At 38.5% G+C, this 12,640-nt stretch overlaps 1 protein-coding gene across 1 annotated transcript in view; it reads left to right on the top strand.

Annotated features, from left to right (window-relative positions):
* The first annotated feature begins 27 nt into the window (after positions 1-27).
* Positions 28-12,640, top strand: part of LOC134752124 (putative pre-mRNA-splicing factor ATP-dependent RNA helicase PRP1) — a 30,108-nt gene continuing 17,495 nt past the window's right edge. Inside the window, exons 1-7 of the mRNA XM_063687699.1 lie at positions 28-193; positions 1,682-1,806; positions 3,315-4,345; positions 5,433-5,554; positions 9,094-9,230; positions 11,289-11,426; positions 12,382-12,504. Of these exons, the coding sequence (XP_063543769.1) occupies positions 144-193; positions 1,682-1,806; positions 3,315-4,345; positions 5,433-5,554; positions 9,094-9,230; positions 11,289-11,426; positions 12,382-12,504 (1,726 nt within the window). The 5' untranslated portion in view covers positions 28-143. The remainder of the gene's footprint in view (positions 194-1,681; positions 1,807-3,314; positions 4,346-5,432; positions 5,555-9,093; positions 9,231-11,288; positions 11,427-12,381; positions 12,505-12,640) is intronic.

Raw genomic sequence — 12,640 nt, 5'->3', positions numbered from 1 at the left:
AAAATTGTGTTCTTTGTCGATGTTGTGGATGTTGCCTCGATTCGTTTCGTGTGTGTCGCCATTTTGTTGGTCCATGGTATTATTGAGTGGTGAAAAAGAAGTTACTGTATTTTAAACCCCGCGTTTTATGTGTATCGTCTAAAATGTCGAAACGACGAATCGAAGTCATGGACCCCTTCATTAAGAAGAAAAGGTTAGTAGCACATTTATTTTTTCTGTGCCATGCTCGATTTATCACTTTGTTTTTTCGCATGTCTCAAAAGAAATGCTGTCGGAATATAATTAATTATGTTCATTGTATTGTCTCTATTTTGAGAGGCTACATATTTGAAATAGATAATTTAAAACGTTAGTCCTTGGTTTTGTTTTGGCATCGTGTCTAGGTTTTGGTGGCAGCTTCTTTTTGAGCGGTTTGTTTTGTCTTTAAATCGATCCAACGATTTGTAAATTTGCATAAAACACTTTCAATCAAATCAGTTATACTTTTGTAACAAAACCCTAAATCGTTCGGTTCCTCTTCTAACATTGCGTGAAAGGTACGCTTCATATGCTGTATGTATAATTTTCATAATGACTGAATATATTTATTTAAAAAAACCGGCCAAGTGCGAGTCGGAGTCGCGCACCGAGGGATCCGTACTTTTTAGTATTTGTTATAGCAGCAACAGAAATACATTATCTGTGAAAATTTCAACTGTAGCTATCACGTCACGGTTCATGAGATATACCCTGGTGACAGACGGACGGACAGACAGCGAAGTAATAGGGTCCCGTTTTTTACCCTTTGGGTACGGAACTCTAAAAAACTACATACCTATTCACTAATTTGTAAAGAGCACAAAACTTACTGTGAATACTAGAAATCAGGGACCGGCCCGCTATCCCTTATCGGGGTTTTATAAGGGTATTGCATAAGGCTTAACTCACCATACCCTTTGCCAGACGAAACCCTTTGTTTTGGTTTTAAAAACCCTTATATAAAGCTACCACATTTGAGTAATCGGTAGCCCAAATACCCTTACAAAACCCTTATCATCCGCTCACCAACACCTTGCATATAGCTTATAAGGGCTAGCCTTATAAAGGGCTTCCCTTTTAGCATATAAGCGTGCTAATTTAAGTCGTCTACCTTGTTCATAAAGCACACATTACTTCGAATCCGAGCGATCGTTCTTTGACTAGGCACGTATTTTTTTTCCTTTTCATACACTACCGTAGATATATACTAATCCTGTCTCTTTCACGCAAAGGGAAACCTTTATAAAAAGCGCTTAAAGATAAGGGTAACCCTTATTAAGAGCTAGCCTTATTTTTGGTTAGCTTTTCGGTAAGGGTTAGTCAAAGGTAAGGGTATGAATGGGCTTGCAGTTCAAAAGGGAAAGTCTTTCAATGTGTTAGCCGTGTTTAAGTGTCGCCCATTGAAAGGGTTGTATCGCGGAAAGGGTTGTCCGGTCCCTGCTAGAAATAAACAACTAGGTTTTTTTTTTAAGTTTTTTAAACTTCATAAAAACTAGGTTGCACATACAACACTCTGCACACCACAGATATTGAGATTTGAACTTACCTTATACTATACTGACGCTATTCAAATTTCAACAAATTACATTAGTTTGAAGTTGTTTCAAATGTGAACAAGTTAACAAATTCCGAACTGCAATTAAAGTGTTACCAAATGTTTCAGAGAGGAAAAGGCGGCTGCAGCGGCCGCTAGAGGGGAGAAGGGGGAGAGTTCAGACAGTGCGGCTACACTGGGCTCTGCCATGCCGCCTACTGCCACCAGCACACCAGGAGTCAATCCGCTTACGGGTTAGTATTAGCATGATAGTACACCTATGCTATGTCCGTTTCTAATAATATATAAGATAGAGGGGTACTGTCATAGTGAATTGTGTATTCACAGTTAATTTACTGCCATGGACACACAATTAAAAGTAAAAATATCAAATAATCTCTGAAGTTGTAAACTCTACAAAGTGTGAATCAATTTAAAAATAGACTAGACAAACTATCTAAAGCGTGAAATTGTGCTAAGTGAACTATGTTTTAGACATACCACTCGTACCAGCATCAGCTGCCTGTCTAAAACGAAATAATAATATTAATAAGTGTATATATATATATATGGATAAATGATTTTTTTTATTTGTATTTATTATTTTTATATGACTGACGCATGTCCTTTCACTGATACAGTACCGGCCAATAATATATCACCTTTGAGTATTTTTGTATGAGCTTGTATAGAGTAAACAATAGGTTACATTTACTGTAGATTGCATATTTTACTAGTCATTTTATACAAATATATGATGAATATTGCATTGAAATACTGTGAATTACAATAGGATACTCAGCATATTACTAAAAAACCTCTAGTAAAAAAATGAAGGTAACAATAAATTTAAAAAAAAATCCTCTATAAAAAAACTTACATGAGACCAATTTTTCTCATCGCCCGTACAATGGAATACTACTAGACTACCTATATTCTGTTTTTTATTTCGTAGACTAAAATGACATTTCATGTGGTACTAAGAAATGTCATGTCTTACACATGAAACATCATTTTAGTCTACGGAATAAAAAACAGACCTTAAAGCAGTGAGGTCGAAGTCACTCACAAATATATAAAAAAAATTATACCGTAAACACATGGAGGTGATATATTATTGGCTGGTACTGTATGTGTTTAAATTGTTAAATAACAAACGAAACCGTCATCGCCATCCAGTTGAGAATAGGCCAAAGGTTGGTATTGGTGGTAGCGCCATCTGTACGAGAATCAAATATTCTTGATATCCGAGACATAATTTATTGGTAATGGGGTATTGTGGTCACAATTTTTAACTTATATCTACACATCTTACATTTTTTATAAAAATATAGTTAATGTTAATTTACTTAACACAAAGTATTTCACCATGTTTTCCAAAACCTGGCTTATTCTAGGCTGTATATTATTATTTCATAAGTTATGGGAAAATTTTGTAATTATGGTGCAATGGAAATAAATGTTATTTATGGGTTCATATTGATGACACAATATTCTTATTTCATGTATAACGCATATAACTCCATATGTGACGTTTTCAACCAAAAGGTACCACATTGTCGGTTGTGGATAAGGTTGATTGCAAATTGAAGCTACATGGAAATAGCGCCTTATTGACAACCGACAATAAGTACCCTTTTGGTTGAGGATGGCACATATATGCTTTAAATCCAAATATTAATATCAAATCAACAGAGACAGACGCAATTACATGGAATACAACTAAGCTCCATCCATTTTTAAACAAATTCTTTTTCGTCAGGTCTCCCCCACTCGCAGCGCTATCACGAGCTCCTCCGACGCCGCCTGGGGCTCCCCGTGTGGGAGTACAAGAACGATTTCATGAGACTCCTCAACACGCACCAGTGCGTCGTGCTCGTCGGCGAAACCGGCTCCGGCAAGACCACGCAAATACCACAGTGGAGCGTTGAGTTCGCTGCTGTCACCGCTGGCAAGTCCAAAGGTGTCGCTTGCACGCAGCCAAGGAGAGTAGCTGCTATGTCTGTAGCTCAGCGAGTCGCTGAAGAAATGGATGTGGTTCTCGGCCAGCAAGTCGGTTACAGCATCCGATTTGAAGACTGCTCCGGACCGCACACCTTACTCAAATACATGACTGACGGTATGTTGTTGCGGGAAGCCATGTCTGACCCTATGTTAGATCAATACAGAGTGATTCTACTTGACGAAGCTCACGAAAGGACACTAGCCACAGATATTTTGATGGGAGTTCTAAAGGAGGTCATCAAACAGCGCACAGATTTGAAGCTAGTTATTATGTCTGCCACGTTAGACGCTGGTAAATTCCAGCAGTACTTCGATAATGCTCCGCTCATGAACGTACCAGGTCGTACTCATCCTGTAGAAATTTTCTACACACCGCAGCCTGAACGAGACTATCTAGAAGCAGCCATTCGTACTGTAGTCCAAATTCATATATGCGAAGAAATCGCTGGCGATATACTTCTATTCCTAACTGGTCAAGAAGAGATTGAAGATGCTTGTAAGCGAATTAAGAGAGAAATAGACAATTTAGGGCCAGATGCTGGGGAGTTAAAGTGTATACCGCTATATTCAACCTTGCCACCGAATCTGCAGCAGAGAATCTTTGAACCAGCGCCTCCGAACAGGTCAAATGGAGCGATAGGACGAAAGGTGGTGGTGTCGACCAATATTGCTGAGACTTCGCTGACCATTGATGGCGTGGTGTTCGTGATTGACCCTGGATTTGCGAAACAGAAGGTGTATAATCCTCGTATCAGAGTGGAGTCGCTTTTGGTGTCTCCAATTAGTAAGGTAAGAAAATAATATTTGCTTTCCATTTCACTTTTCAATATCGGAATTATCTGATGGGAGTTCAAAAAAATCTTGTTATTATGACTAGATACTCTAGTTCACAATCGTAATCGTACTAATTACGCGGAAATTTGGTCGTAATATAGACCTTTTGTTTGCGCACTATGGTAGTAATTAAAACTAAATTTTCGTCGTAATAGGTAATATTACGCAAAACGCTGCGTATGGGGCGCCGGGGCGCCACTACCACAATCCATCACAATCTGAGATCTACCTCGAAACAAAAAAATCAAAATTTCGTTGTCTAATCACTTGCATATCAAACATTGCAAACAAACCGCCATGATGCATCAATGTCATATTTACTATCTGTGAAAACTTGTCAAAAAACAGTTTAAGTACAACTATGAAAACCGACATTGGCAAATTCACCCCGTGCAAAATTGCGGGGAGTAAAAGCCAGATAGGATAAAAAAAAAAAAAAAAAAAACTGAAAACGGATTATATCGCGTATATTGAATTTATAATACATCCCGACGTTTCGAACTCTTTACAGCGTTCGTGGTCAACGGGTGACTGTCAGTCACGAAACGTCGGGATGTATTATAAATTCAATATACGCGATATAATCCGTTTTCATAATTTTATTTCATGAGTAACTATCGCGGTAACCGAAGACAATATTAGTTTAAGTACAATTAGTACGATTGTGAACTGGGGTAACCATTGTTGTTTATCAACATTTGCTAAATCAACAAAACTCACTAATAAAGTAATTACTACCACAAGTTAATAGCCATATTAATACCTAAATAAGGTTGATTTTTGTTTAATATTTTTTTAGTAAATAGTGAGTAACTAACTAAATATAACTCATGGATTTGTAAAGAATGGTACAACCCCACCAGATACATTAATGTCAAAGGATACTTATAGTTGCTTTCACAGTAAGATCATATTACCTTTGGACTTTTGGACCTTTGGTCTCCGCTGAAAAGACAGCGCATTTCAAGAAGGCTGTACGATCATTTAACTTCTACTGTAGGCCTTACTAACAGTAATAGTAACCGTAATCTTCTCTGTCCAGGCCTCCGCCCAGCAGCGCGCCGGCCGCGCCGGGCGCACCCGCCCCGGCAAGTGCTTCCGGCTCTACACGGAGAAGGCCTACAAGAATGAGATGCAGGACAACACCTATCCGGAGATCCTGAGGTGACTGGGGGGGTAGTAGTGTGGGGGCTTTTATAAATATTTATTTTTTACATAGAACCTTTACTAGGATCCATATTTTAAATCTTAGTTAGCGGGCACCGCTGTATTCTGGCTTATGATGATGATGAGGGGTTATTTAGCCAGAAGAAGGCCTACAAGAACATGATGCAGGACAACACCTATTCGGAGATCTTGAGGTGACTGGGGTGGTAGTGGGGGCTTTCTATAGTTCTGCCTGCGAAAAGTTCCAAATTTCATACAAGCCCACACTCGTAAAGGAAGCGGAGGCCTGGCTGTGAACCTCGGGGTAAAAATGATTGGAGATTCCCGGCGTAGAATGATGTAAAATAGTAGCCCGTGTCCTTCCCTGGGACTCGAATCTCCTTTGTTTCAGTGACTGAGCCTTGAAACCCATTCCATCGATAGGCTTAACTTCATCTTCCTCGCGTTGTCCCGGCATTTTGCCACGGCTCCATGGGAGCCTGGGGTCCACTTGGCAACTAATCCCAAGAATTGGCGTAGGCACTAGTTTTTACGAAAGCGACTGCCATCTGACCGTCCAACCCAGAGGGGAAACTAGGCCTTGTCGGGATTAGTCCGGTTTCCTCACGATGTTTTCCTTCACCGAAAAGCGACTGGTAAATATCAAATGATATTTCGTACATAAGTTCCGAAAAACTCATTGGTACGAGCCGGGGTTTGAACCCGCGACCTCCGGATTGCACCAGCCATTGCCACCAGCGCTCTCGATAGGCTTAACTTACAAAAACAAAACGAAATATTCGGTATTCACCAGTTTTTTTGGTAAAATGAAACATCGTAAGGAAACCTGCGGATATTAGTGAAAAAGTATGATTTGTACTGAATGACCATTGTGATTAGATAACAGTGTGTGGACTTTGGGGACTAGCCTAAACCGGCCAGGGCCTGACTTACTAGGCTGACTATGTATATCCGCCCCCGCTTGTCTCAACTCGGAGCCCGGCGCCCCCTCGGTCCTTGCGCCCGAGGCTTTAGCCTTATTAGCCTGTGGGTAAATCAGGCCCTGCTAAACCCTCTTCTGTAGCTGTACAAATTGTACAATAAGATGTCTGTGTCCAGCGGGCTTAGCACGGTAGCATTTTTATCGCCTGTCACGTTCTAACAAGTAAGTAAGTGCGAAAGTGACAGGCATAGAGACAGGTGATAAAAATGCAACCATACTGACACCGCAGCAGTGACTGGTGATTAATGACTATTTTAGACATAAATATTACAATAAGGGACAACAAAATGTTTTTTCCATTCGTCAACTGTAACGGTTGAGTTAAGATTTCGTATACCAAACTATAATTACATACTTTTTATGTATGGACTCCTACTAGACTACCTATATAATATTCAATTCTATACGCTGTAGTCGAACTATAAAATAATTCGACCAATCACGTGCGGCCGCGCTCCCATAGAAAAGACATAAAAGCGCGACTATTTTTGTCTACTGAGATACCAATTTTTAATTATTTAGATTTTATAGTAAAAAAGAATTATTTTAGATGACTCGTAGAAAAAGTATTGTATACAATAGTGATATAATCAAGCTTTTCAATCTCGTACCTTACATAGGCAACTCAGCAAGCTTCGTTGCCTGAACACGGTACTCGACTGAAAAGCTCTCTATTAATATCACGATTGTATAAAATAAATTATAGCAATCGTGAATTGCGTCTAAAAAGAGTAGAATAGTTTGAGTTATCCAAAATTATGTCTGTAACACAAAAGTTTTTTGTTTATATAATTATATATTAACTCTATTCTTTTTAGTACCACTTAACACCAGTTGCACGAACATTCATTGTATCTTACCCCCCCTTTTACCCCCCTATCTTAGGTCCGTATGTCTACATCATAAACACACTTTTTGACGTATTATACAGAGTATCTGATATCATTTGATTTGTCTCAGTTGTGAGAGTGATATGAGGTGTACTCTCTAGTGTAACATTACAGAAATACAGAAATACAGACTTTATTGGTAAATATAAACAGTACACTTTACACGTCATAAACACTATTGAGTACTTAATTATAACCTTATCATTAGATATAAGTAACAAACAAGTAACATTCTAACATTATTAGTAGGTAGGTAGGTAATAGAACTTGTTTTCGAACGGTGCTGGGTCAATTACTTACCGGCGCACTCGTAAAGTCAGCAATACGATAGTATGCCTGATCTATAAGAAATGATTTAAGTTTCTTTTTGAATATCGCATCGCTAGTCGAGTCTTTAATGACATTAGGTACGGAGTTGTAGGCAATCGGTCCCATGACGTCGAGCGATTGTCAAGACTTAGCGAGTCGATGCTTTGGGAATTGCAACCGTGGTCGACTTCGCGTCGAGGTGTCACAAATTTTAGCGCTATATTTATAATTATGTATATTTGACCTTACATACATGCACACAGTCAATATGTATATAGACGGTAACGTTTAGATTTTATGTTTTTTAAACAAGGACTGAGCAGGATGGTCAAATGGTTTTCCGTCAATTATACGCAGGGCTCGTTTCTGCATTTTAAACACTGTCGCGATCCGCCGCTGTGCACCAGAGATCTACACCTTGCATAAGAATCGAATGGAAATATCCATAGTAAGCAGCTTTGATATTCTCTATAGATAAACTGGGTGCTATCCTGGACATTGCGCATTTACTTAACTTTCCTAATCCATACTAATATTATAAATGCGAAAGTCTGTCTGTCTGTGTGTTACCTCTTCACGCTTAAACCGCTGAACCGATTTAGTTGAAATTTGGTATACAGATAGTTTGAGTCCCGGGGAAGGTCATAGGATACTTTTTATCCCAGAACTCACCCCTCAAGGGGGTGGAAATTATGGGGAATCAATAACCGCTGAACCGATTTAGATGAAACTTGGTATGGGGATAGTTTGAGCTGTAGGAAAGGATATAGAATAACTTTTATCCCCGAAATCAAGGGTGTAAAAAATGGGGTGGAAATGTATAGTGTGGACCAATTTGGGGGTGAAAAAAGGGTGGATTAAAAAGCAGATTTGTTTAAGAATTAAGGTACCCAAATTACTAATTCCACGCAGACGAAGTCGCGGGCAAAAGCTAGTGATTTATATTATTTAGATTAGGTGCCCCGCAATCGCATTAGTATAGTCCAAATAAAACAAATTATTCACTTCTCGTCGCTGTCTGTCATAGGCTAAAGTGCTCGATTGACGAATCACAAAAACGAAACGAGATTACTATTGGCTAATGACGAAATTACCTAGCACTTACGCCGCCGCTAAGACGTTCCTGTACCTATCTGTTCCACATCCGCATTAAGCTCCGCATCGATTTTATGCGGATACGGATGCGGATATTGAAAATAATGCGGAAGTTCCGCGGTTGCGGATGCGAATATTTGCAACATCCCTGATGTCCATCTTCGGAAAATGCCCAACAAAACGTAACTAATGTCCGTGCAACTAGTGTAGACACATCGTATGGTGCAGCGAACTAATGCCACCCGCATTGCCCGTTGCAGATCGAACTTAGGGTCTGTAGTTTTGCAGTTGAAAAAGCTGGGCATAGACGACCTGGTGCATTTTGACTTCATGGACCCGCCGGCCCCGGAGACCCTTATGAGAGCATTGGAGCTACTCAACTATTTGGCTGCCTTGGGTAAGTTTTTATAATCTAATAATAATTCTTACAATAGATTAGATACTTAATCCTGTTTCCACCGTGATACAGTTTAATACTAGTACGGGGAACAGGTGTAGCTTACTTTATTCATAAAATGTTAAAGTACCTATATTATTTTGTTGTTATCTTTACTGGACAGTGCAGTTGACTGACCAATTGTAGACCTTATTCTAACGACTTAGGGACGTCGGTTGGTCACTTAACTGTGCTGCGCCTAGTGACCAAGGTCACTACACTATGTAGTTGTATAAAAATGTAAGCATATATATGTCTTTTATAATACTGAATAAAGATAATTTTGATTTTGATTTTTTGATTTTGATTTTTTTATTTCTTATTAAAAAGGAAATATTTGAATATGGCGATTTAAAGAATCAAGAATCAAATGTTTTATTCGTGATAAACTTAAAACTAAGATTACATACACATAAAAATACATAAAAAAATACATAGTATATTTTAGGGGATTTATTAGGGGTTGACTACTTTTAGAAATAATTTACAGGAAAAAACCGGACAAGTGCGAGTCGGACTCGCCCACCGAGGGTTCCGTACTTTTTAGTATTTGTTGTTATAGCGGTAACAGAAATACATCATCTGTGAAAATTTCAACTGTCTAGCTATCACGGTTCATGAGATACAGCCTGGTGACAGACAGACGGATAGCGGAGTCTTAGTAATAGGGTCCCGTTTTTACCCTTTGGGTACGGAACCCCTAAAAAGATGAATTTCTATGATACTTTAAAGTTTTGAATTAAATTAAACATGAAATAAAACTATGAAAATGGATTATATCGCGTATATAGAATTTATAATACGTAGGTATATTTATAAATCCATAGTTTTCATAGTTTTATTTCATGAGTAACTATCGCGGTAACCGAAGACAATATCAAAGAGGATATAATTAGATAGAGCGGCGCTGTCATAGTAGATTTTGTAACCACAGTAAATTCACTGCCATCTATCGCCACACTTTAAAACTAAAAATGAAGATTTATAAAAATACGATAAAATGTATCTAAATATGGATAAATGTTTTTTTTTTATTTGCATTAATTATTTTTATGATTTTGACCCATGTTCTTTCACTGATATGCGTTAAAATTGTTAAATAACAAACGAAACCGTCAACGACATCTAGTAGCGCCCTCTGATCGAGAATCAAATTTTCTTGATTTTCAAGGCACGTTTTTTCCTTAGACTGTATCCATCTATTACGGAGTTATATCTATCTTTGACAATATTAAATGAAACATGTTGCTTTCACAGGATTCTATCCAACGGGTTTTGGCGAACAAACTTGAAGAATAAACCAATCTTTAGCTAGCTTATTTATACGCTATATAATATTCTGACTACGTTTATTTCTACATTCTACAGCATACTACACAGTTGAGTTTACTGTTGTTAGTACTTTGTGGTTTGGTACGTTTCGAACGTGACATCACGTTCGTGGTCACAGGCAGCCAGGCGAGGAATGAGGCGTTTAATTTCGCCGCTAGAGGCGCTAGTGTAGATGGAGGTCTTTCAAAATGTCAAATGCATAGAAGTTTTGCTGGTTCAAGTTTTTTTATCGGGAATTTTCACTCCTTATTCATAATTGTGGCAAATCTTTGTCCATCTTTGATTAATCATGGCAAACAATAGATATAGCTCAATAAATGTTAGTGGTTTAAATAAAGTGCCAACTAAAATATATGCAAAATTAAACAGGTTTAAAAAATGGCACATTTAGACGTTAAAATACCTTTGTGTATATTAGAACGTATTGATTTTATAAAAATAAGCATAGAAGAATTTTGAAATCTGTTTTTCTGGACCTACATCTACAGTGGCGCCAACTGGTGAGCACAAAAACGGTAGCCCTCATTGTATCAACATCTAGCTGCGCGGGGTTTGCGAACTACCCGCACTTAATACGCGCGAATCAAGTGATTAAGTCCAGTTTCTGTTTGAAAATCTTTTTAGTTTATATCAACATACTTCACATTAAGTTGGAGCCGGATTAACATATCATTAATGCGTTTTCAGACGATGACGGCAACCTGACAGACCTCGGTGCGGTGATGGCAGAGTTCCCCCTCGACCCTCAGCTGGCTAAAATGCTGATTGCCAGCTGTAACCACAACTGCTCCAACGAGATCCTCTCCATCACAGCCATGCTGTCGGGTGAGTCCGGAGACTGTAGTCATATAGCAACCTGACAGACCTCGGCACAGATTATATAATATTAGTTCTTACAAACAGATACTTATCTCTCAAAGAAAACGCAAATACCTACCGTTTTGATACCTACACAAAAATACAATGGGGTGACCTTCAGCGCGCCGCTGCCCGCAACGCGCGCGCCGGCACAACGTTAGGGTTGCCGACGCTCAGATATCTAACTATAAATGTGTCGTAAAAAACATTAACTATATCTTTAAAACAATTTAATAGTACCTACATAGCTTGTAACTATCGTAAAAATAATAACAGTAGGTGTAAGTACGTATATTGAGAAGGTCTACTTACTTTTCCTCATCTGTCGAAAAAGAAAAAAACTATATTTTTTTGCTTGTTTTGTTGTTTCTGCATCCGTCCACACTACAAGCAGTGTTATTTGTTCGATACGAAGACATTACTTTGGCATAGCGCGCGGTGGCGTGCGTGCGTGTGGCAACCAACTGGCTAGCTTTAGTACCTCCGGCGGGAAGCGAGTCGTAAGTATAAATCCGAGCTCGCGCGGAGAGTTCCATAGGCCTGACAGAGTTCCCTCTTAAATTGCCATTTTGTAATTTGACTTTTTATATAAAAATTTTAACTTATCGATATTAGTTTTATTTATTCATGGACATTTTATTATTTAATATTCAAATTGTTACCAACTTATTATTAGTTTTTTAACAGGAAAAATTACCCACTGTTTTCATTTCTGTCGTAATATTTTCTATATTGTACTTTATTTTATGTTAAAATTATTAAATTGTCAATTATTTGCATGTCGTGTCCTCGACTGAATACTGATACATGTAAACCTTTTCTGTTGTCATCTTATACACGTATTCTGGCAAATAAAGAAATTCTATTCTATTCTAAATAAAATAACCCTAAAATTAAATGAATACTTTTCTTTATGTTACAGTACCCCAATGCTTCGTGAGGCCGAACGAGGCCCGCAAGGCCGCCGACGAGGCCAAGATGCGTTTCGCACACATCGACGGGGACCATCTCACGCTCCTCAACGTCTACCACGCCTTCAAACAGAGTCAGTACCATACTCGTAATAGAATCTGTACTCTCTCTTCCGGAAATAGTTCTTTACAGATCGCGATTTTTGTCATTCGCAATTTTTACCAATTGTTTTTTCAGTAGCTTCCTTTCCCGAAAGCATTTCTAACCAT

This window comes from Cydia strobilella, chromosome 24 (assembly GCF_947568885.1).
Source record: "Cydia strobilella chromosome 24, ilCydStro3.1, whole genome shotgun sequence".
In the NCBI taxonomy this organism is placed as follows: Eukaryota; Metazoa; Arthropoda; class Insecta; order Lepidoptera; family Tortricidae; genus Cydia; species Cydia strobilella.
This window is presented reverse-complemented; position numbering and strand designations above follow the sequence as displayed.